The following is a 25176-nucleotide window of genomic DNA, read 5'->3' on the forward strand; positions in this document are numbered from 1 at the left end:
GTGCTGTTTCCATGTGTTTTAATGACTTTGACTTTTAATGACTTTGACATTCAATCTCTGTCATAACTGTCAATCAAAACCCACAATAACATAAATCTACAGCTGTTTAGTTTGTAATTTTATTTACAGGTAAGCTTATTCACACCCAAAGCACATTTCATCATACACATACACCTGCTAACACACACTGAGTTGTAAACATAAAATTTAAATATACGATACCAAAGAAATAGGTCAAACAGGAATTACTACGCAACAAAACAATGGATTTCATATAGTCATAATGTAGTTTACAATAGCATTTACAAAAAGAATCCTAGTGTTGCACATCAACCAGTTTGCTCTGGTATTATAATACACTATCATTAATAATACATCAGCCATTTTTGAAATGGACCGGTCCATACCCAAACACTATCAACAGGCAGTGATGCACAAGGAGCATGTATTTTTAAATGAGCGTTCATGCCACCTAATGATTTGGGTACAACAGTAAACCAATGCTTAAAGTTCAGAAACAAAGTAATTGCTACAAATTGGTCCAGTACTAGCAAATACAGTTTATAATACAAATTGTTTGCTGTTTCTTGTCCGTACATCCGCCAGCTATGAGTCTCCACTTCACTGACACACGTCCCTCAGAGCCTGAAAACGGCCTGAGCTGCAGGTCCGCGGACGACATGTTATCAGTGTTCTCAGATCAGAGTTTTCAGGCTTACTTCACCACTGTCCTGCAGGTAGACTGCTCAGTGCACGGCTCCCTTTATTGTGTCAGCATGCTTGCAGCCATCTTACAGGCCACCGCTGAGATAAGAGCCGCTCCACGACCGCTCCCTTCCTCCGACTGGATGAAGGTGATCTCACAGTGAGGCGTCAGGTCCCGGACGATTTTGTGGAACCTGTCGCGGAAACTGAGATGGAGGAACAACATCTTCAGTGTTCGGAATCAGTCGAATCTTCATCTGTGCACTGTGCAGCCATTCCATTGTCTAATTTCTTTGCCCAGGTAAAGTGGATTTTGTGACTTTCATATGATGCCAACAAGTGGTCACTATATCTAACTGTTGAATATTGGTGTAGTGCTGCTGCTTAATTCTTATTTGGTTAATTTACTGTTATTGATACTTCAGATAACTGACTTTTTTTTAGTTTGCTTGTTTGTTAACCACTGGAAATAATCTTTGTGAAGCCATGCTGTCTTCATCTGGCCAGTTAGCCATGAGGAATAAGAGAACATTGTGCATTAGGGCGGGCTTATGCATATTTTTTTTGCTTAGTGCTTTTTATATTTTCTATTCATGAAACTAAGATATTCAAAAGCCTAAAACACAGGGCATTCCTCACCATGGGTGCAGCTTGTAGACAGATCCGTCCACGCCCACTGTGATCTTCAGGGCTTCCTCGCTGCGTCGCTCCCGCATTAGGTTGATCACACCAGCGAGCCCCGCGCCGCACATGTGAGCGGAGCGAGTGGAAACACTCTCACAGACCAGACGCACAATGTCACAGTCCAGCTCTGACGGCAGAACACCCAGTGAGGACAGGATATTGTAGATTTGTTTTCTGTCCCCAGTGTCACTGCAAAACATGGCAAAAGGCAAAATGAACATACAAATATTTATGTTTATTATATTTTCCTTTTGTACTCAATATTCAAAGATTAAATAAAGCATCTTCAAAATACTGCAGATAACTATCGTAAGTGAAGCAAATCAAAGTGCTCAAAGTCAAATGCAATTATTGTCTACATGGAATAATAATTTTTTATCATATTGTATCTTTTTTTATAGGCAGCCTTTATTTTGAAAAATGTAGCTGCCTATAGTTGGTACCAGGTGAGAATTCATTGACGCTCACCTCTCCACCTGTGAGACGTAACGCGTCTCAAAGCTGCCACGTGTCTTCAGCAGCTCTGAGGCTTCACCGTTGAACAGCAGGTCTTCATTCACCAGCTTCATCAGAACAAGCCTGACCAGCTCACCCATATACTTCCCACTGATCACCTTCTCATATCTACAGGAGGCAAGAGCCAGAGAGACATGTCACTGTAAAAACAGAGAAATATTGATAGAGAGGGTTTGGGGGGAAATTAGCACAAGAGAGGATGTTGAAATGGGGGACGAAACAGGAAGGATACGTGCGTCACACAACACATGAGCAAACAACTTTCTCTCTCTAGACAAGGGGAGAGGATGAAGGCGGCAACGTCAGTGCTTTAAGAGGCTGAATGAGGCTGGGCTCAGCAGTTGTCTGTGTGAAGGGGCTTCCAGTGCAAAAGGCAAACAGCCATTAGGCCGACAGGCGCTATGAAAAGCAGCGGAGAGAGATCATTAATCTGACACCCCGCACCTACTGACTGACCGCTGATGTATGAGGGCTCTGGCCATTTACAAACAACTTCACAAAAAACTGCTGGTAGCTTAGCAACTATGCAGAGACCTCAGGTGAGAGTCAGGTGAGTATTGCCGCAGAAGGACGATTAATTGAGCAAAAGAGAAGGAGAGTGAGGGAGGGAGTGGCACCTTTTAAATTACAGTTCATGCCAAACTACTTTAAGCTTGATGACTAACTCTTCTCAAGTGTGCATGTGCATGTGCATGTGCATACAGCAGATGAAGCTGGAAGATGAACAAAGTTGTGTGAAATGCTTGTTGAGAATTTGAACGCATGTTTGAACTGCATGCACTCTTTTACTCACAGCTGTTGTCCGGGGTTAACCGAAGTCTCATCCACCACTCTGTCGTACTCCAGTCTGAACTCCTCCAGCTCCCCGTTGTCTCCGAACGCCCCCCACTCTGTGTTTACACACATCCGGCCCTCCTCCCCTTCTACCAACTCTACAGTCCTCATCTCCTCCATGTAGCAAGCATTACAACCAGTACCTGGAGGAAGAAAGAAGCAGAGATACAGACCTTAGACCTGCAGTGTCGAGGTGAGAGCACACGTACGCGTGTTTGATGTCATTAGTGCGTATGAGCATGTGTGAGTGTGCACGACGTCTTACCAACAATCATCCCAACTTCACAGCTGCGATCCTCGTAATAGCAGGAAATCATGGTGGCTACTGTGTCATTCACCATGGCAACTACATCCATCTCAAATTCCTGCATGAGATCAACCACATCATAATGGAATTACAGTCATCTCTACATAAACACGTGTTAAACATCCGTCTGGATTTGTTCATCGTTACAAATGATAAATTGTCATAGAACATAACTCACCCCTCGTCTCTTGATGGCGTCTCTGAGTAAACCCACAACGTTGTTCCCTTCTGCCCCAGAAGCCTTGAAGCCTTTGGTCCAGTTGAGCAGGATGCCCTGTGGAAAGACAAGTACAAAGGTCAATGTGTCTGGCAAATAAAGTGAATCAAAGACAGTCTTTGCTGTTGGGGGAAAAGGTGTTCATTGTTTGAAAGTATAACTTCCAACCTTGTCAATGTCCTCATGTCGTACTGGAAAGGAGAAGGTAAAACCCAGAGGAAGCTTCTTGTGCTTGATGTGGTGTTTGTCCAAGAAGTCCGACATACACTCTGCTATGTAGTCAAACAGCTGCAGGGTGAGAGAGGGTATAAGATTATTTCAGAGCCTCTTTCATTCTGAGAGGTTTAAAGTCAACACTGCATTTACAAAAGACCAGACCCTATATCAAGTGGATGACTACAAATAACTGGCACTGAAAAATCAAAACGTGTTGACACTAGAATTACTGACCATTTCAGCAGTCCCTGTCATGGCATCTTCAGGAATGGAGTACATTTGGTTCTTTGTCTCCACTTTCCAGCTCCTCTCCTCATTTTCACCCACTATGACCAGCATCACACGGAAGTTTGTCCCCCCCAGGTCCAGAGCCAGGAAATCGCCTACCTCTGTCAAAACACACATTGCATCTGAATGCACTTTCCAGCTTTTGCCTGAGCAAGTGATGAGGGATCAGATTAGATATTGGTCAAATCCGCATGAGTTTATTTGAAGAATACCTGATCCCTCAGGGGTGGAGCAGACGTAAGTTGGAAGCATTTTAACACTGGCCTCCTCGTGCGTATCTAAATGCAGTCCTCTGTCCATTTCACGCTGCATCCTCTTCATGACTTCTTTTAGTTCTTCCTTATTCAGTCTGAACTCTGACAGGATCTGCTCTACCTGCAACGAGAGGTCAGTAGAGCAGGTCAGGAGCCGCACAAGCAACCATATTATCTTTCTTTAGTTTCACATCGTGTGCACGGGACAAAATGTTGGCGAACCGTGTTGTGAAACAGAGCTTTCACTTATTTTCAAATGATGGTGCGTTGAAAACGAAACACGGTAACAGCAAAAAAAGGAATCAGAGCAGACACAAGTTAGATGCTACCGAATGAACGAGAGAAAAAAATACAAATTTACATTAGAAAGCATTGCGATAAAGTGGAGAAGACTCTAACTTCTGCTACAGAGTTCACATCAATCATATTTTCAATATAGTACAGAACAAAGTATCTGAATATTTAATACAATCAAGCTCCTCACTGAGAGTTTCTTCTCAAACAACATGGAGAAGTATGTGTGTAAAGGCTGGTGTTAATTCACAGAAAAGTCGCATGGGGTAAAAACACAAATCCATAGGAATACAACTTATAGTTAAGTTTACAAACTCTTATTTCGTCACTGGAGACAAAAAAAAAGCAAATCTTACCATGAGGATTTTCTCAACCACAGAGCTGTAGCTACAAGGCATCTTCCCTTTCTGGTTAGAGAGCTGAGAGCTGACACACGGCATCTTCACGGCTTTAGCTAAATGAGCTTCTGCGTGTGTTTCTAGGTGTGTGGTGAGTGTGTGTCTACCCTGTGTGTGTGCAGAGTCAGTGAAGTGTGAGCACCTCTGAATGAGAACTTCAGCTGTTTTTATGCTCAGGTGAAGTGGGCTGGATGCATCAGACGTAAATGCCCACCCCCTCACGACATCACCCCATCTGGCAACGTAAGTTCACACACACACACACACAGAGATGCGCACACACACATACGCAGAAGAACGGCCTCTACAGAAGGTTTAAAGAAAAAGGAAAAAAAAAAAAAGACAGCCAAAAATCTGTGTGACCTAATTTCTAGAATGAAGCTTTGTAAAGAGGTCAGGTTTATTACAAGGAGGTCAATTTAAGCATATCATCAACTGACAGAGGATTTGGATGGATGTGTATAATATATATATTCATACATCTAATCTATAACTTGTTTGTACAAGATCTTTATCATGACTCAATATACAAAATTATTTGAATCCTCTGTTGAAATAAATATCTCAAATGAACCATAGAATCCCAATAAACTACATTCTGAAATATTGTTTTTTATGAATGATGAGATTTGGAGTGGGTTTACAAATATTGATAATTAAACTTTGTTAAGTTACATAAGAAACAACAAAAAAAAAATCTTATAATAATCACTGTGATTTTTCAGTGTCGAGAACTGAAGACCCATCTCTGTTAAGGTATATGAACTATCTCAGATGTCCTTTTAAACTGCCATTAAAGACTTCAGATTTGGTTTGGTGAATTATTCTTTGCCTTCATGTTGTGAGGTGTGACCTGTGACGTAAAGTCCAACTGACTGAGATTTTACAGCCCACAAACATGACAAATTAAATAAATCTGAACCTGAACCTTGTGATTTGAACTCATCATGTTTTATTTAGAAGAGCAACATACGATGATATTGGATTGCTCAACCTCAGAGGCCCGAGTGTGTTGCACATATATTTGTAAATTTAGAAACATGTCTAATATTAGTAACAGTGAGGGATGAACTAACAATGGTATACCAGAGGTGAAGGCCTCCTGTGCTTATCCGCTCTTGTAGTTTACCTGACCAGAGGTGAGAGCTTTTTTTAGCTCTCACCTCTGGCTGTGAGGTAACTGTGACCCTCTCCCCCAGTGCCCTGACTGGAGGATTTCTAAGTGAACAAATAATAGTGACACTGACCTACAGACACACACATTTATGAGATAAAGATACATACTGTGTATAATATATACCCCTATACTAAAATTCTTTTTGAAAAGATCAAGTTGGTGCTTTTATATAATACTTATACTGCATAAAATATTCAAACAGAAGATCTGAAGATATGTTTGGTATTGATTCACCATTAAAACCCATAAACATTCTAGATGTCTTGTCCATCATCTTATACTCATTTCCACAAAGTTTAGTTTGGCATAGAGTATTTGGTATGTTTAAAAAACATTTGGACCTGTGCTAGATATAAAATAAAGTTGTGTGTCTGACCAATATGTGATTGTAATGATAAACCCACCTGTTGATCAGTTGGGTTGAAAAGATGAGCTAAAAAGGAGAAGGTAATCACAGGTAATTTTATACACAAATCGGAAGTTTTATATATGTGTATTTCATCTGTGTTGGGGAAGATGTACAGCCTGAATTTTAGTGGGCTGCTGCGACTATGACCAGTGACAGTCAGTGTACAGTATTCACGTGCAGCCTATTGTTTCTGGGTCTAACACAGGTGAGAATACGTGGGGAAAACAGGATTAAAATATTGTACTAAGAAATGTTTAATGAAGACAAACTCTTAATAGTCTAAAGGCTGACCATTGGTTTGATCACGCCGGCCTGTTAAACATCACAATCATGGTGCAAAACACACACACACACACACACACACACACACACACACACACACACACAAAAGACTGACTCAGTTTGCGTTGCGTCCATTTATGGATAAGAGTTGAATGTGTGCCAAGTGCTTGTCAATAGCTGATTATCTGGTTAATTTAACCTACTGGCTTGTTTGCACAGAGTCCTGCCTGATGGATTTCCATTCAGCCAGCTGTCTCTCAACGCAAATGACCGAGCCAACATGTTACTCGATTACAGGCAACGGAAACGTAAAGATCTGAAAGCTTATGGTATATTACCTCATACTGTACATCAAGGAATTTGTGTCACAGCTCTTCGCTGCTCCACATGAGTGGATTCATTAATAAGGTTAGCCTGATGAAGTGGAAAGCTTTCACCTCAGTAACCTGCCGGAACAGTTGCTGCAGCCAGTTAAAGCAATGATGAAAGAGATATGTTCTGTTTTTACTCTGTTAAAGTGTCAACCTAGGTATTTACTGACCGACTTCCATTTATAGTGTCAGCACATCTTTTAAAGCGCCCTTGAACTATAGGAATTGAGGTCCATGCTGCAGCCATGGGCCCACTCTACAGGTCTAGAGGTCTCAGTTTTACTCACTTCTTTAATTACTTAATTGTAGTTAGGCTACTTAACTTTACCCAAAAACTAGTCAATAGATAGATAGATAGGTAGCTAGACAGATAGACAGATAGATAGATAGATGGATAGATAGATAGATAGATAGATAGATAGATAGATAGATAGATAGATAGATAGATAGATAGATAGATAGATAGATAGATAGATAGACTCCCCAGTAGAAAAAGGCCATAGAATGTGCCATATGTCATCAGGAATTCAACCTTCAAACTTTCATGAACTACAAAACGTTTTAGTCTTTACCTTATCCATCGTAGAGGATTAAGTCCTAAGAGTCGTGCCAACCATCGGTGCTCTGCAGTGGAAGTTCACTGTTTCTTCCAGGAGTTGTGAAAAATCCAAAGTTCCTGCTACTATGTCGTTTTAACTCGACGTCCGTGCATGAAGTATAAAGAAAAAATTATCCTTTTGCGGGAAACAGCCCAACCATTATTATATTCCCAACACGTTTGATCTACATCATGTTCAGCAGCCGAAACACAAATGTCTGCAGTATGTTCAAGGTCTAGGTGGATAGCAAGACAGAAGTGCTATAAATAGTCTATGGAATTTTCTTCATTTGCAGATATTTTAAGGGAATAAAACTAAGGATTCATCTTCATTCTTGTAGCCTACACATTTTATGAAAAAAAATCTTTGCATTATTTTCAATCTTAAGGAGAACGCATGAAAAAAAAACAAACTACGGATTCATCTTCATTGTTGCAAATATACTAAAAACAGTAAAAACTGTGGCTTAGTCTTCATTTTTGCAGTTAACAGGTCCAGTTAATCCGCATGTGCGCACTGAATGTTCCCCCAGCTCCAACAGTCAGTTAAATAAGAAAGTGGAGTCAATTCCTCATCCAAACTTTCGTTCCAGCGATGAAACATTAAGTTTAAAGCCAACAAACAAATGAGAAAAACATTAAGACAACCTCCAGATCGTAGCTGAATTTCACACTGTCATTCTTACTTCAATATCTTAATGCAACCAAAACTATTCCAGGAAAGAAAAATCATTCCTTCCCCCGCAGGTGTAGCTGACCCGTCAACAGATGCACCTGAGGCTTACCCGTTTCCATGCCATAATGATTTCAATGTGTTGCCTTGGAAATGAATTACAGGCACACTTCTACCATGGAAAACACTCACCACTGAGTTAAGTGGCCGGCTAAAATTGTTAAATGGAGCAAGATTACCAAAGAAAACATCAGTTGAGGGTGGCATGTTTTTGTAGACAAAACAGTCTACAGGACTCACAAGGCTCCCAACACTTTTAGGCCAAATAATAATAATAATAATACCTGATGATAACAATAGCTAACTACTGCTACTACTACTACTACTAATACTACTTCTACCACTACTACTACTGCTACTAATACTAATACTAATACTAATACTACCATTAGTAATAATAATAATAATAATAATAATAGCGATTTTTTTTTTATATTATCATGGTTTTATCTTGTCATTCTCGGCTAAACGAATTGATATCAAGAGGAAAAATAAAATAACCCCGTGTGCAAGATCTGTCTCTGACTGCACTAGCTTAAAATACTTTACACTGCGTAAATACGTCGCTACACTACCATGACATTTCATTTTATTTTGTTCAACTGGAACAAAACAAGGCGTGTTTGTTTCCACCGGAGCCGATATCCCGTTGGACCGTGTGAGGATCGTGACGTGGTGATTGGTCACTCAACTGCTTCTTGATAATTAGCAAGTTAGCGCAAACTGTATCGTGATTAGGTCGCTGGGCGTCTTTTGTACATACTCAAGAGGTTTAATTTAAGTGGAATAAGAAGTTTATTCGGTTGTTTTGACGAAACTCAAACTGTTTGTTGCCGATTTGTCTGGTAAGTTAGCCGAGGCCTCACGAAGACCGGATAACATCTGTAGCTAGCAGTGGGCTTGACTTGATTTTTAGAGACGTATACGAGTTTGAAACCTCATTCAAATTATAATCAGTATATGGTAAGTTTGTACCGGTCGATGGCATTTAACCAATCGACCTTCGCCAGGAGAAAACAACGTAATTCAGCCGAGAATGGCTAACGGTAGCCGGTTAGCTTGTTAGCTCTAAACAAGGCGGTTGCTTTCACTTGTCAGTTGTATTTCACTGAAGTTTTCTTTAGCCGCTTTGTTAGCAGGGACGCTATGTGGCTGAGCTGGATAAGGGATAATGCGCTCATGTGATTGTGCTTGTGTCATCTTCCAAATTAGATCATCATAGACTGTGTGTGATTGACTGACTGATCCGGCGGCAGCATGAGACTCTACAGCCTCAGCATCCTCCACAAAGGAGCAACCAAAGCCAACCTCCTCAAAGCGGCCTACGACCTGTCATCCTTCAGCTTCTTCCAGCGCTCCAGGTAAATCTGACTGTACACTACCACCACACCTGAATGACATTTTTATCGTCGACATTTTACCTTACTTTTTTTTCCTCTTTTACTGCAACATTGGTTCTAGATCTTGGCAAATAGGATGTCTTTGACGCCATTGTTTTGGTTTGTTTAGTGTTCAGGAGTTCATGACCTTCACCAGTGCCTTGATTGTTGAACGAACATCTCAAGGAAGCCGTGCCTCAGTCAAAGAACAAGGTAAAACCTAGCAGGTTCAGTCCACTTGGAACTGGAAACAATCATTGTAGTGAACTTTAATTTCAGTTGAAGCTGATTTTACCTAGTTTGACTCAAATGTTAAGCTGATGGCTTAACTTCTAACTTGAAGTAATGAAATATCACACCAACCAAACAGTAAACACGCCAAGTTCCTCTTCTTCTCTCTGTTAGCTGCGTTCACATTGGTGTAACACTAATTCCCTTGCTTTTGTTGACCACTCATACTGGTCTGATGGACAGATAACAATGTCATTTAACGGTCAGAAGCATGAAACTGCAATTTTTCTCACTGTAATTTAATATTGGACTCAGTTCTGTTTGCTGGCAACTAAGCAAATGTTTCCTTCTTCCTCTTATTGGTCCACAACATATAAACACACCACTTTATGCCTTCTGTATCAAACAAACTCAATTATCAACATGCCATATGAAGCTGATGTCGCCAGATGTCAGGGAAAGCACAGCCACAATGCATTGCAAGCTTTATTTGAAGCTCATTCAGTTTTACTTCTGCTTTTCTTAACAAAGCGCACCAACAGGCTCTGAGTTCACCTTTACCGTGAGACCAGGAAATGCCATTTTATCTTTTGTTTTGATTGTGGCCTGAATGGTTTCTCTTTCTCTCAGAGTACCTGTGCCACGTGTATGTGAGAAATGACAACCTGGGAGCTGTGGTCATTGCAGATACTGAGTACCCACAGAGAGTCTGTTTCACATTGCTGGACAAGGTGGGTGCAGAAATATGTAAATAAAGACAAACAAAAATTGCACTTCGATGTCAACTTCAATATTGAGATTGCTGTCTGTTTTTTTTTTTCAGGTATTAGAGGAGTTCTCCAGACAAGTGGACAGTATAGACTGGCCCTCTGGTAATCCTGAAACCATAACCTACAAAGCCCTAGATATTCACCTAGCTAAATATCAGGTTAGTTGGCAATCTGTTTATCAGAAAATACATCAAAGGAGATCCCTGATACTCTATAACTGAGACTAGACTATCAATGCGGACTAAAAACGAAATCCATGTACCTGACCGCTTGTTTTGTTTTTTCCCTCCAGAACCCCAGAGAAGCAGATGCAATGACCAAAGTGCAGGCAGAGCTGGATGAGACAAAGATCATTTTGGTAAAATACCTCCAATAGCTGTGACCTAACACCTTAATCACAAAGCTGAAATATATGCACGTTACTCACTGTTTTCCATTAGAGCAGAACACATAGGACAAGTAAACTAAAACTGACTACTAAACTGATGGGGGCAAGAAGCAGTTTCTTCTCAGCTCTAAGGTCTGGGCCCCTCAGGTACCACTGAAATAATCATCAGACCACTGTCTGTTATCAGTGCATCGGTTTTATTGACCAAATTAAATTGTCACTCTACATGCCCGAAACATGTAGCATTTCCCAAGCACTTGTCAAGTCATAATCTTTACATTGCACAATACTTGATAAATAAATGTTTTGTTTTTTCTGTAGCACAACACCATGGAAAGTTTGTTGGAAAGAGGAGAGAAACTGGATGATCTTGTGGCGAAGTCGGAGCACCTGGGAAACCAGTCCAAAGCCTTCTACAAGACTGTGAGTACTGACGGCTCCTCTCATTAACATTGGACTATAACTCCTCTCATTAACACTGGACAGCAAGGAGATGCCTGACTGTGCGTGTGTGTGTCCATGTTAACCCCACAGGCACGGAAACAGAACTCGTGCTGTGAAATCATGTGATGTCGCTGCCTCGTCCTTGTGGACACACCTGTCTCTGCCTTTCTGCTTGTCCTACATCTCCCATCATGCACCAGCTCTCAACACAAAGGACAGAACTGACGCTGTCTAATCCGGGATCCTATCCAGATTGTGACTGATGGGGGCTGAAGGAGTGATGGGGTTTGGTCAGAGGAAGAAGTAACATTTGAATTCTTTTTAACCTTTCAAAGGGTAATCATCTGTGCGGTGTTTCAATACCAGCTGAGGACATAATAGTGTGACGTTGTGTATTGGTGATGTGTTACCTTCAAACCATTTAATGTTATTCGGGTTGAATCAAATCTTAATAGATTGATTTCAAATCTTAATTTTTTTTTTTGTTTGTTTTTTGAAAGAGTATTAACCAAGGTTTTGCTTCTGCTTCAAGGCAACTCTGACAATCTCACAGTCTTATCTTGTGAATTCATACAGTGTGTCACTGTTTTGGTTCAGTTCCTCAAAACTCAAAACTGTTTTTCCTGCAGGCATAATGTTCATGCCCACTAGATGGCCCTGTTTATTTACTATATTGTTCCAGCCTCACTGTTGAGGTCAATTTAAAACTCTAATGTCAGCCAAGACAGCTGAGTGGCTGCTTGGATAGGTGATATCAAAATCTCTCAGAATTTTACCTTGATTTTCTTTTCTTTTTTTTCTTTTTTTTTAATATCTTTGCTAAACTGGAATGAGTTACATGATTTATTTTCTTTTTTCTGTCTCATAGTGTTAAATGAAATCTTAAACATTCCCACTTTGGGTGATTGTGTTGTTGTGTGATGATGCGTCTTAAAGCTGATGAGAAGTTGGAGATTAGATGTAAACAATGTAGAAAGATGCTTCACCATAGATGCAGCCTTATTGCAGTGTGGCTAACATGTCCTTTGTAAGCATCATGTCATCTCATGAGCAAGACAGGATTTGGAAGCTATTCTTTTACTCTGCGCACCGTAGCCATGCTTTTCACTCTTGTAGCCAACATACAATACTTAAGCAGGTTTCAGTAGCTCACTCGGACCTTTGCAGTCCAGGGCTCATCTGTACCTTACAAATATGATTACTGACACTTTTACCATCCTATGACTAAGGTGTTTCTGGGGATCCTCAGGTGCTGTTGCACTCTCTGGCCTCTTAGTTTGTGCTAGTCAGGGTGCCCTTGAACTGACATAACAGACATGTTGCGTGATGTCATTATAAATCGAGTGATTTCACATCACACTCTTATTTTACCACACTCCTTGGCTGACTTTTTTTTTTTTTTTTTTTACTGTGCGTACTGTTTGCTTTGTTCTGAGTGGGTAGAAATGTCCTTCTTCAGAAACTGCTGATCAGTTCAAGATGAAGAGATGCCTTTGGTTGTGTATTTTAATATGTTTCTCTGCTCTCTCTTTCTGCTTTGTGTGTGTGTGTGTGTGTGTGTATGATTTGCTGATATACAACATCTGCAGGCTGCATTGATGTTGAGTGCCTGTGTGTGTGTTAGTGTGTCCGTGTGTATGATCAGAATTTGCTCTTTCTGCTTTTACAGTGTAAACATTTGTGCAATATCTCTGCAGACTGTTGTCTCTCTTTAAAGCAGAGAGAATAAATGGAAATCTTTCCCATAAAGGACAGTCATTGACGTTTGTATATGCTCTTCTTATGACTAACTCCCATGTGAAACTTGTCCAGGGTTATTTCTGAGATATTTCTTTGATGATTTCTTTTCAAAAATTCCGGTTGGTGTGCTGAATTTGAAAATCTGTCAAATCTATGAATTTATGCTGTAGCTATTTGCAGGTCAGGTCTTGCTGACCAGTGTGATAAACAGTCTGCATTAAAACGTTTTCATCCAGATGTGGTCTGCAAATTTAAAATTTAAAGACTTCGGTTAATAAACTGTTCTTTTTTGTCTGTATTAACATTTTATTTGTGGAACACTGTTTTGTTCAAACATTGACTCTTTACAGAACATGTGATCTTGCTTAGATAAACAGAAAAATAACTTCTGCTGTGCCCTGTCTTCATTGTTCTAGGTATCAAAGTGGAATTTGTTTTTCTAAGGTGGCAGTGAGGTGTAAGGATATCCTGTAAGACAATGTAAAAGTTAACTTGTTCTGTCCAGCAACATGAAGTCAACAGTCCTATCTGTAATATCTATATCTTCAATCAGCAAACTGAGGGCTGCTCTCTGCAGGAAGGTCAGCAGAGAAACCAGGTGCACCCTTCTCTTATTGTAGGAAATGTTGTAACTACATTCGCGCACCGGGTGTGTTTAGGTAATACAACTTGCAAATGATCACAAACCAGAGGTGATTAGCAGGGACAAAAACCAAAACATTTTCCTATCATCTTAAAACCTTCAAATAAGTATCATGTCCTGAGGATCTTGTCTGCGCCACCTGTAAAATACGAGTTCGAAAAGCAGCACATGAACGCATCACGGGAGGCGCGTCTCGGTCTCAGCTGAGGTGAATTGATGAAGTCCTACCGCACAACCTCAGCAATCATGTGGACGGAGGTGAACAACAAGAGCAAGACTGTTGTCGACAACGGCAACAGCTCGATGGTAAGAATCTAAAAGTGCAAACAGGCTTCCTGAGGAGCAGAAACACACCACGATCCAAGCCTGAGTTTGTATCGGGATACAGTCCTACTCTACTTCACTTTTGCACAACCGTTGCGATGTGAAGGATTCGATGAGTTTTTTTAAAGGACTTACAACGGGTTTCTCAGCTTTTAAGCTGCAGGAAATATTCTTTTCACAACAGAAATGTTTAAGAAATGTGTCTCACTTACATTTTCTTATCTTTGCGTCTGTCGTTTCCGTAAGAGCTCTGATTCTCCACATTGTTTGACTTTCTGCAGCAAGTTCCCCTCCCCTGCTCCAAGCAGCATGACTTGTTGCTGATCTGTCCTGCAACTTGTTTTCCTTCGCTCTGTGTTCAAAAGAAATTCAATGGTGAAAAGTGGCTGTTTTTGCGAAACCTGCACAAGACGAGCCATTTCTGAGCTGCACTGGTGTGTCCTGTTCAGTCGCTGCCCTCTGCTCCACATGTTTTGTTCAAACATGAATGTTTTGCTGCATTTTCAGATGGTTGACCCAGATCTCACTCAGCAGCTTCTACACGCTGTTCAGCAGAGCAATGGTGAGTTTTACTACACACCCCCCCTGTCTTCTTCTTGAGTTGTAGGCAGGAGCTCACCAGGGAGGTCCAAACTGCAGCTAGACTATAATTGTAATTTTAAGTAGTTAGTTGGTATCTTGTGTTTCATTCTAGTAAGAGGCTGAAGGAAAGGACAGGTATGCACCACAGTGCACATGGATATCAGACATGGAAGCAGACAAACGGGGCTTTCAGATTACCAGATAAACAGGGAAATCCACTTCAGGTAAATTCCTGTTACGTGTATATCAGCTTTAGATTACTGCCAGTGCCAATCAGTGCTACTTTTATTTCAGAGCAGCAAATGATAAATGGGAAAGTGACAGAGAAGCTGAGTTGTCCCTGTGCAAAGTGAAAGTGCAGTGGTCACAAAAATATTCAATGTAGAAATAAGGTGAAAATCAAGAAAAAACTTATAGAATACTTTATGCAACAAAGTCGTTTCTAGTCAATGCTCACAGACAAAACTGCTAAATGTAACAGTGACATGGGTTATTAGATACACAGAGAATACATATAATGAAATGTAGTAAATTCATTTACCAGAGAGGGGAGAGTTAACTTATTGGTTCTTTCTGCAACTGTTAACCGTTTGAAAATCTTCATAACAAACAGGCTCCTGAAGGTTCACTGACAAAAGAAGTGGCTGTACTGCTCTGCACAGAACTGTAATATTCAGAACTCTCCACAACTCTGACACAGTTTCAACAAACACTGGTCATCACAAGCTCATAATGCCTGGTTTCAATAAAGGTTCAAGACAAAATAAAAGCTTGCTAAATTTGGTTTGGAATAAAGGTTCTGCACCCAAAGCCACATATTTTTCAGGTGTCATTTAGTTGACGTGTGATGAGGTGTCTACTCTGTTCACCCATCTGAATTTTAATAGGGAGGAATTCAAAGGCTATATCCTTACCTTTCTGACTCACATGAACATATTTTATTTCAGTCGAATTTTCATTAATGACTCAGTTATGTAAGCAAATGCAACACACACACACACACACATACACACATAATACGTTATATTAAAATTTTTTTCAAATATTCCTTTTCTCTTCCTCATGCAGGATCAGCTGCAGCTGGCCCTTGTCCCTCCTGCACAGAGGACTCTCTAACCAGGACCAGCGGGATCATCCCTGGTGAGCACCACTTTGACCTAAATCTGATGTCTTTACAGACCCAGGACCTGTTCCAGAGAACACCCGATTTATAATATATACCACCTTGAGTCAACAGCTAACAAAGAAAGACCGCCTATGTCATACAAGAGTCGAGACCCACCAGTAAAGGGGGGGTGGGAGGGTCAAGTTCCCACCAACAGCCGGCCAAGCTTTCAGATATTTTATCTGGCAGTTCTTTGTGGAGTATAACTGCAACGCAATAGAGGTCTTATGATTTTGATCAAATTGCTTGGAGTTATTTTCATTGGCTGAACCAGAGACCAAGATTTTCCAAAAATACAGGCCGGTGTCTTTGTCATACACATTAAATAAAATAACACTTCCATAACACACAGTTCCTTGTTTCCGAGCAGTGTTTTGGTGATTTACAATATATGTTTCTTGTTTATCATTCAAACCTTTTACTAGTGAACTTCTGCACTTTTGTGACACCAGGTCACTCATGTTTCCATGCCTCTGTTTGCATGGGGAGGATATAGACAGCCATGTGTCCCAATTAGCACTTAACAATGAATTGAAATATTACCTAAATAGCAATATGGCCAAGAGCAATATCCTTCATTTTTTTGATGAAGGTAAAATGTGTATCAACATACCATAAATGAAGCATTGTTACAGAGAGACAGCGGCCTACAAATCATATTCTCCAGACAGCATTTCTGGGAGTTGAACCCCTTGATACCCCTTAAATTATTACAAGTTTGAAGGATTTTATTACTTAAAAAGATCATATGACACAAGTTATATAGTTACATTACAGTGTGTACTTCTTTAACCCAGGGGGCTGTTTACCATCTACTGCTCTGTTTCAAGACACAACTCATTGCTGTTCAGGATCAAACCCTGTATTTTGTTTGTGAAATAAGTGTCAGTTCACCACAGCCGGACTATACATATGGAAAGGGAAGTGATATCATGACTACAGGATCATAGTGTGTGGGGCTCTGAAAAGTGATTTTCTTTTTTCCCTTTTTTGTCAAAGAATGCCTCTGACAGGAGAAATTCCCACAATGCACTGAAAAGACACTCGCCAATTTTTTGTCTTTCAGAGTGGGGGGATTGTTTTGGTGTGTAATAGCGCAGTGACGATGGGTAGGAAAATGAGGAGCACAAATATCTATAAGAATACACAGTCATGAACCATAGTGTTTTTCTTTTCTGTGGAGGAACTTATTGATTTAGCTCAACAGAATAAAAAGCAGGTAAACAAAGGATTTTCTGCAGCCCTCCCTGCAGAAGAGTCAACCTGAAAAGTGAATCATGCTACACTGCACTTGGTCCTCATTAGGGCACATGCATGTATTATGTTGTATTTTTACATGTGCAAATAAACTTCATATGTAAACATGTTTGTTTTTGTGGTTTAGGTGCAATTGCAGCCACAGTGTTCATCACCTTTTTACTTGCTCTCTACACCGTCCTCTGGAAGTGCATGGTGTCGCCGCCGCAACGGTAAAGAACTGACACAAGCCCTAACCTGATTTTTGCCTGCGCTTCAATTTGATTCTGTTTACACAGCGATCTTGCAAACTGCTATTTGTTCACCTGCCCTTTAGTGTCACATGTCTGAACTTTGTATCCCAGCTCATCAAAGAAAGACAAATCACCTCACACGATCAGCACTTTTTCCACTTCACATTAAACCGCCTTTGCTATTTTATTGTAGTTGTCTTGTAAACACTCAACATTTGTGTTTCCCTTTCAGAAAGCACAGAAAGGTGAGGGTGAGAATACAACAGAGGGATTCTGTGTGAAGACTGTGGCCTCCAGGGTGCGTCTTTTCAGCAAGTTAAAATCTGAGAGCAGACTTTGCTCCCAGTGAGAGAAGAGCACCAGAGTGACAGGACGCCTCTGAAGAAGATCCTCCACCTAACAGATCCGAAGATCAGACCACGCGACTCGACTGAGTGGATGTGTCACATGTTTCCCTCAGCTTTACTGTCCGCTGCGCCATGATGATGTGAAACACTTTTTTGTAGCAGGCCAGACAGCCATTTTTTTTTTTTGTGAACTCTGCACTACTGAGGAACGAGGCGGCTGCGGCCACCGCTCGCTCCACTGACCAATAAGCTGTGTGTGTCAGAGAGAGAGAGAGAGAGAGAGGGAGAGAGACTCTAGTATATTTAGTATAAGTAGATTTTTCTTGGCGTATTTCATACCTGTGTCTTAAATGTCCTCCATTCTCACAGTGCATTTCTTAACATTTTCTGAAGTACGCAATGGCACCAGCAGTTTCCATTTCCATTTTAAACTGTCTATGCTCCTTAAGGATTTTTGGGACAAAGTCTTTAGATCTAGGAATTGATTTTAATGTTTTTATATTTGTCATTTGTTGTCATCTGGGGTTTTTTTCAGTTTACTCAGGATATTGTAACTATTGTATGTCTTTTGACTCTATAATAGACTGTGGTTTGTGTTTTTTTTTTACATTTAGTAGATGTGACTTTAAAGGAAAAATTATATCAGGGACTGAGTCACAATGTGGTGGAATCATGAAAGAGTTCAGTCAAATTCTCTGAATGAATTTCTTCAGAATCTTTTATGAAACTGAGCAGTAAACGGATGAACTTCCTCTGAGTGTACATGAAAAAAGTTCTTATCTGATTTGACATCTGCATACAAGTTCATGAGCGGCTGAATCCTTGAAAGCTTTTCTGTGCTGTACATATACAGTCAGTGGTCACCCAGGCCAGATGGACACATCCTGTATAAATGGGACACAGTCCAGCAGCCACTGAGCTACCCTGCTTAATATGCCATTGGTTACATGCTATTTGATTAGCTGACCGTGTCAGCCACAGCAGAGGTCTGACACATGTTTTCAGAACCAGTTCTGTGGAGCAAACAGATGAAGTAATGAGCAGGGAATGTGGTTTGGTGGAAATTGTTTGGAGGAAATGATGCAGGATTCATTAGAGCAGAGATAACTTCACTGACAGCAGATTAAACTGATAAATGAGACACTAATCCTTTGAACAGTACAATCATGATTAAACTAGGTGCATCCACATTTGTCACAATGTCAAGGCAGATATGCAAATAGTTTTGATTACACTGAAATGATAGATGGATGGATTACACTGTAAATGGTCAGGGTTAGGCCAGAATGGTGAGATTGGTTGGAGCTAACAGGCTACAGTAACTCACCACGTCAGGTTCCACTCCTGTCGGCCCAGGACAGAAACCTGAGGCTGCAGTGAACACAGACTCGCCAAGCCTCAGAATTTGTCAAAATTTGGCATCTGCAGAACTGATGTGATGCAGTCATGACAACATGAACCAGAATCTCAAAAGATCTGTGTGATTCATTAACCTGGATTACTGCCCAGAGCATGACAAAGATCATACACACAACTGTTTTTGTCCTGCTATAAACCAGTTATGTGTGTTTCTTGATGAAGCTGCACATGCAATTAGACACCTCACAGATTTCATCAGATGCCTTTGAAATGACTAAAACAACCATCTGTCTTTCAAAAATCTGATTTCTTTTTTTGCAACCCAGAAATGCACAAGGAAACAGCACAAGACAACAAATATCTGGCTCTGAACTGCATGTGTTTGGAAATTTGAATCATAACAGTAGAAAGAAATATCTGCAGACATGGAGGAGGAGACTTCTGGTATCACTGAGTAATCTGTTCAAGTGAAAGATTCCAGTATGTTTTGATATTTGAGTCAGACCCTCATCATAGTAAAACACACTACTCACCTCTTAGTCAAAAAGTTAGTTAATCAAAAGTTTCCAAAGAACCAACATTTCCCCCTTATTTTTCTTTCTCTCTCAACTTTTACATCAATAGGGTAGTTTTTTTGAAATTATATATAAAATGTAATAATTCAATACAGTTTTTAAAAATATGTTTCATAAGAGATACACATCTCTGCCACGCTCCTGTCTCCTCCTTCCACCTGATATATTCGGCTGTACCATTTGCATTCTGCAGATTAAGATCTCGGGCTGTTTCACACTTAAGCAAAAACCTTTACATCAGGTTCCTCTTACAGTGTTACACTATCAGGCAAGGGTGTAGATTTGCATAAAGTACTAGTTTAATTGCTGTCGAAAAATCCCATGAAAATGTCACGATAAATACTATGACTTCTTTTTATAACTTACTATACTGTGACGTTTTTATGCCCTACTATATGATGTTTATTTGCCTATGTAACATGTATAATATAAACACATACTACAATACATGTTTTTATTAGCTAGACATATATGTCAATATATGATATTGTTCCAATTTCTAACAGGTTTCATATGCAATTTTTACATATATATGCTATACTTCAAATAAATATATGTACATATATTTCATATATGCACGCATGTTCATATATTATATTTGCATAGGGGCATTTCTGATTGTAAATCTAGATCTTATATGTTAATATAAGAAATCCATTTATTTTTGGAGGGGTGGCGAGGTTGTCCCTACCAAGGTTGAGACCAAACCTACGCCCTTGCTTTCACGTGTAACAGCACCTGCAGGTTCATTTTAATACTCTACTGCAGCAGAGAAAACACGGAGTTGTTTACTTACATTAGAAAGCTGCAGATGTCCATCAAACAAAGCATCTATTCACAGTATTCAGACTACTGAAATACAGTCATGAAATAAATGACTTCATGAAGTATCATTGGAGATATAACCAGATACAACACTACATGATTGCTGCAGACAATCAGAAGGTTCAGAGGTTGAGTTGATTTCACTGTTTGTGACTTCTTGTGGCTCAGAGAAATCCTCCACCGTGGTGTGAAAGTAGCTCTTGTTTGTGATGCATGTTATTTGCTGAGGGGCTGGTCTCTCGCTGAGCAGCTCTACTGACTGCGGACAGTAGGCTTTGTGTGGCTCTGACAAGGATGAAGGAGAGGACTGGGAACCAGGAGAGCACAGTGTGTTCAGGGGTTCAGGATCTCTCAGTGCGGTTGCTTCAGTCAGAAGAGGGCGGGTGTGAAGTATCTCAATGTCACAGCTAATGCACTCCTCCACTTTGTGAGACTGCACCCTTTCACCAGCCTATACAAACATGTAGAAGGGATTATAATATGTAGGTACCTAAGGAAAATAATTACATGAGTTTAGATAATAGAAGCAAGTTCATATGTGTGATCCTAACATAAACAAAAATAGTGTGTGTGCATGACTACGGCAGGTGAATCGGCACAGAAGTTGAACTACTTTACCGTACGGCTTGCTACAATAGGGATTTCCGGGGTACGACTTTCTGTAATGACTGTCAGTCAGACTCAAAGACAAATGTTTCAAATGTTTTCTGTTTAATTGAAATCTGTAGGGGGTCATGGTCATTGCCCTAAATAACATGTTCTTGCCATTTTCAATAATTTCTACAACAGAAGTAGAAAGTAAAATGTTATTGTGGCCACTTGTCAGAAAAAAAAAAATGATTATGTACTAAATGTATCTTAAGATTAGCACATAGCATTTTTTTTTGTTGTGCATCATTTGACTGTTTCAGTAATGTGTCCATACCTCATGCAGGAAGCCGTCTATCTCAAAGGATTTGATGTTCATTCCAGCAGGATAAACAAATATCTCCTTCAGCCCTCTCTTCAGCCTGGAAGAGACACAACACAAAAAGATAAGATGGGAGAGAGACTGCGGGTCGTCTTCCTCAGGGATGAATGTTTAACTGAAGATTTAAAGATGAAGTTACTCACATCTTTCTCTGAGGCCATAGGAGGATGGTGCAGCCCAGCAGTAACAGGATCGGGGTCAGTATCTTGGCCAGGTGAGCAGAGTCTACTGGAGGAAAATGAAGATGAACAGTTTACACAACCAAATAGTAAATTTCAAGCTTGTGCACTGGTACTTGAGAATGCTTAGTCAAGATCCTTAGTCAAGAGGAAAAACAATAGTTAAATGGACTTATTTAGATGAACTGTTGTATCTCTACGGTTGCACTGGATGTTATGGCGCTCACAGTTGGTTCTGGTCCTGAAGGGGATCGTGCCTGGTATTCCAGGCCCCGCCTTGGTGAGAGCGCTCACAGAGAACCTGTACTCATGGCCCTGCTTCAGATCCTCTATGGTCACAGACTTCTTCCGAGGGTCTTCCACCAACATATCTAAATGTGCACAAGATTATTAATGCCTTGTATCATGTTACTGAGCGTCATCATAACTCAAGTGTGAAATTCAAACATATGATTGTTGAGTACAGTCCAATATTTTATTTTTCAAAACAGTCATACTTTGCATTTATTTGAACAGAGAAAGATCAAAATCAAGAATTATCAACACTGGAATCTGTCCTCTGCACATACTTGCAATATTACCTGGCCGCGTATTAGATCCTACTTCCTGTACAGTAACCAGGTAACCAGTGATGAATGCCGGATGAGCAGGATCATCCTCATTGTAATGCCACTCCAGTGTCACAGATGAGGGAGTACTCTGAACAGGTTTAACCACACTCGGTTGTTGTACGGCTTCTGGGAAAAAAATAGTTTGGTTTTCAGAAAGAGAGCCAGACAAAATCGATTAGAAGCGGCAGATTTCAGTCAACAATGGAACTTCCCCAAACTGATATAAAGCCACAGGGACTTTCTATCAGACGCTTGCATTGTTGTGCCGAGGTCAGAATCTGCTGCAAAAGCTTTTGGGGTTATTTTCTTATAAAAATGAAACCTGGTGTTCTGTCCACAGACGTCAAACAATAATATCATTAGCATTGCCTTCCTCTCTCTGCTTACTCCGCTACTTATCTGACAAACAGGTCTCTAATGTGCTCATTAGAGCCTCAGATGATTGTGTTGAAACCTTGATAGCCACACCACACGAGCAGTTTCCTCATCTCCCCTGCAGTAATCTGTCCGACCTTCCTGTCTGTCGAAACACCAGTTCTAGAACTTGCTTTAAAGCTCTCTATCAGTAAAACACTGACTAACCTCATGAACGAATACGGTTGTCAGATGTACCTAATACAAGAACACACACACACACACACACACACACACACACACACACGCACGCACGCACGCACACACGCACGCACGCACACACGCACGCACGCACGCACGCACGCACACACGCACAAACTCATAAACCAGTAACACTTACGAAGCTCTTGTGAGTATCCGGTCTGTACCTCCAGTAGTCTGTGTCCATTTTCTGTGCATCCATAGATATTAAATGTGTACCTACGACCTGCTTTGAAATTGCCTGTGAAATATAGGGTGTATGACAATGAATGCAAAAACAGCACACGCTTACAGTGATCAGTAAAGGAAGACGAAATAAAACAAAACCATACTAGCAGGTAGGAATAATGTGTGGTTTCCCTCTTGCATCTTTATCCACCGCAGAGTACAAGGCACCGCATTTCCCTGATTGCACCACTCCACTGTATAAGCACAAGTGGCAGTGCTCAGCTCAGGCCAGGACAGATTGAAACCACCAGCTGGGCTGCTGCTCAGCCGCCTCTCTACCTGCAGGTTCTCTGGACACAAACACAAATTTAACACCACTTCAGTATTTCGATAAAATGGATTTATTTGCTTCAAAAATAAATATCTAAGTGATGCATCCAGAAAAGTAGTGAAGTAGTTGTGAGGGTCGATTCCATACACAATATTAACAACGAAACAAAAAATCAACTACACACCGAAAAAGAAAAGAGTTAGCAATATGACATGACAGACGAAGCACTTATGCTTAATCACCACTGAGCTGAGAGAGACTCAGATGACTCAATGTGTTCCTCACCTCTGTTGTCTAACTTTGGGATGGTGATGTGAGCATTGATGGGGGGGCAAGGGTGAAGGACAGCCTGGACAGTGAAGTCACACTGTCCTGGACCGATGAGGACCTCTGCCTGGGTCTGTGCACCGTCCTTCCTCTCAGTCCTGTTTTGGCCGTCCTGCGACCACTGGACTGTGTAACGTTGGGCGGTTTCAGTGGTTGCTGAGCCAGGAGCATTCTGAGAACAGAGGTGGTCAAGAAGGTTCATGCTGTGGTGATATATATTGCTGTGGTGATATATATTATATATTAAACCAAACAAAGTGTTTGAGCACCATTGCCCCAAAACAGACAAGATTAGAGTCTCACCAGCGTCCACAACAGAGTAACTTGACGACTGTAGATTTCAGACGTCTGCTTTAATCTCCTCCATAAGTTTAAGGTCACAAACGGACCTGAAGAAACCACATGAAGATTATTTGTTTTATAGGCATCAGCTGATCATTCAATTCTGCTACCAGTGTACTTGTCTGCTGAAGATAAAGAGTATATAAAGAAGGAAAATGGAATTTGAGGAGGAACATTTCAAGGTCTTGGTCTGAAACAGTGTGAAATATTACACATGGTCTTGACTCAAACTTCATTGGATTTGGGACTTGGAGTGGACTTGACCACACCCTGTATACAACATACTATCCTGGTAACACACTTTTTGTACTTACAGGTTTTGAATGGTAAGGCATGTGTCCATTTTCCCCAGAGCCTGCCGTTGACAGAGCAGCGTACCTTGGTAGAGTAGAGTGTGTTGGGGAGCAGATCTTCCAGTTTGAATTTGCAGCGACCACTCGCACTATTGCAGTTTAACTGTTACAAACACACAGAAGGAGGGTAAAAAAAAATGCGCTAAAACTTCCACTTTTGCATTGTGAACATTTGACTTAAACCAGGTTAAGCTCACCTCGGTGGTGCTGCCTGGGTCTACAGAGACCTGACAGATGAGGTTCAGACCAGTCAAGTTACCTTGGATGATCCAGGACACAGTGGTGTCTGCCACCCCAGGGCTCACTCTGTCCCATTCCACAACTGGAACCACTAACGGCAACCCACACATGAAATCCACACACTTGATAAAAGTTCATATTAAATTCATTCATGAATGTTGCTGGAGTCTTTAGGGCTTTAAAAACGCAACTGAAACTGTATGGCTGCAAAATACACTGTATGTTCAATATTCTGTTTAGATGTTTGGGTGACCTCTGACCTCTGTCAGAGATATTGAAGCTGTGGCTCTCTGTCTCCTCTCCCAGCTGGTCCTTCACCACCACTCTGATGTTGTATTGTTCCAACTTAGGGATGGCTGCAAAAGTACAAGACGACGGCTCGCAGTTGATGGGAGCCTGGTCTGAGTTCCTGTGTTTTCAACAACAGAGAAGGGGATGGGGAAATTCTCATGAGACATCCAACTACAAGTGGCAAGTTAAGTCCAAAAAATTTGA

The 25176-nt window shown here is 40.8% G+C and overlaps 4 protein-coding genes across 6 annotated transcripts; 2 read left to right on the plus strand and 2 right to left on the minus strand.

Moving 5' to 3' along the window:
- Positions 1–97: 97 nt before the first annotated feature.
- On the minus strand, positions 98–14644 carry gck (glucokinase (hexokinase 4)). Of its 2 annotated transcripts, none has more exons than XM_056376998.1 (10): positions 14415–14644; positions 3980–4142; positions 3714–3868; positions 3432–3551; positions 3225–3320; positions 3005–3104; positions 2699–2882; positions 1858–2013; positions 1345–1578; positions 98–911 (listed from the first exon to the last, which is right to left on the minus strand). In XM_056376998.1, exons 2-10 carry the CDS (start codon positions 4086–4088, stop codon positions 764–766), a joined length of 1302 nt encoding a protein of 433 aa, XP_056232973.1. In that variant the 5' UTR covers positions 4089–4142; positions 14415–14644; the 3' UTR covers positions 98–763. The 2 variants fall into 2 exon arrangements, with proteins under 2 accessions (XP_056232973.1, XP_056232974.1); XM_056376999.1 differs by lacking the exon at positions 14415–14644 and adding an exon at positions 4672–4859.
- ykt6 (YKT6 v-SNARE homolog (S. cerevisiae)) lies at positions 8927–13624 on the plus strand. The gene is made up of 8 exons (XM_056377000.1): positions 8927–9128; positions 9496–9644; positions 9793–9875; positions 10524–10624; positions 10717–10821; positions 10956–11021; positions 11373–11474; positions 11586–13624. The coding sequence occupies exons 2-8, from the start codon at positions 9541–9543 to the stop codon at positions 11619–11621; spliced, it is 597 nt and encodes a 198-aa protein (XP_056232975.1). The 5' UTR covers positions 8927–9128; positions 9496–9540; the 3' UTR covers positions 11622–13624.
- sb:cb288 (uncharacterized) lies at positions 13865–20290 on the plus strand. Of its 2 annotated transcripts, XM_056377002.1 has the most exons (5): positions 13865–14184; positions 14710–14764; positions 15853–15924; positions 17334–17418; positions 17672–20290. In XM_056377002.1, the coding sequence occupies exons 1-5, from the start codon at positions 14095–14097 to the stop codon at positions 17718–17720; spliced, it is 351 nt and encodes a 116-aa protein (XP_056232977.1). In that variant the 5' UTR covers positions 13865–14094; the 3' UTR covers positions 17721–20290. The 2 variants fall into 2 exon arrangements, with proteins under 2 accessions (XP_056232977.1, XP_056232978.1); XM_056377003.1 differs by lacking the exons at positions 13865–14184; positions 14710–14764 and adding an exon at positions 14787–15008.
- On the minus strand, positions 18487–25078 carry osmr (oncostatin M receptor). Its single transcript, XM_056376997.1, has 11 exons — positions 24639–25078; positions 24403–24544; positions 24050–24135; positions 23705–23918; positions 23253–23438; positions 23060–23161; positions 22264–22431; positions 21922–22065; positions 21659–21743; positions 21471–21555; positions 18487–20996 (listed from the first exon to the last, which is right to left on the minus strand). The coding sequence occupies exons 1-11, from the start codon at positions 24789–24791 to the stop codon at positions 20601–20603; spliced, it is 1761 nt and encodes a 586-aa protein (XP_056232972.1). The 5' UTR covers positions 24792–25078; the 3' UTR covers positions 18487–20600.
- Positions 25079–25176: the final 98 nt, after the last annotated feature.

This window comes from Seriola aureovittata, chromosome 5, assembly GCF_021018895.1.
Source record: "Seriola aureovittata isolate HTS-2021-v1 ecotype China chromosome 5, ASM2101889v1, whole genome shotgun sequence".
Classification (NCBI taxonomy): domain Eukaryota; kingdom Metazoa; phylum Chordata; class Actinopteri; order Carangiformes; family Carangidae; genus Seriola; species Seriola aureovittata.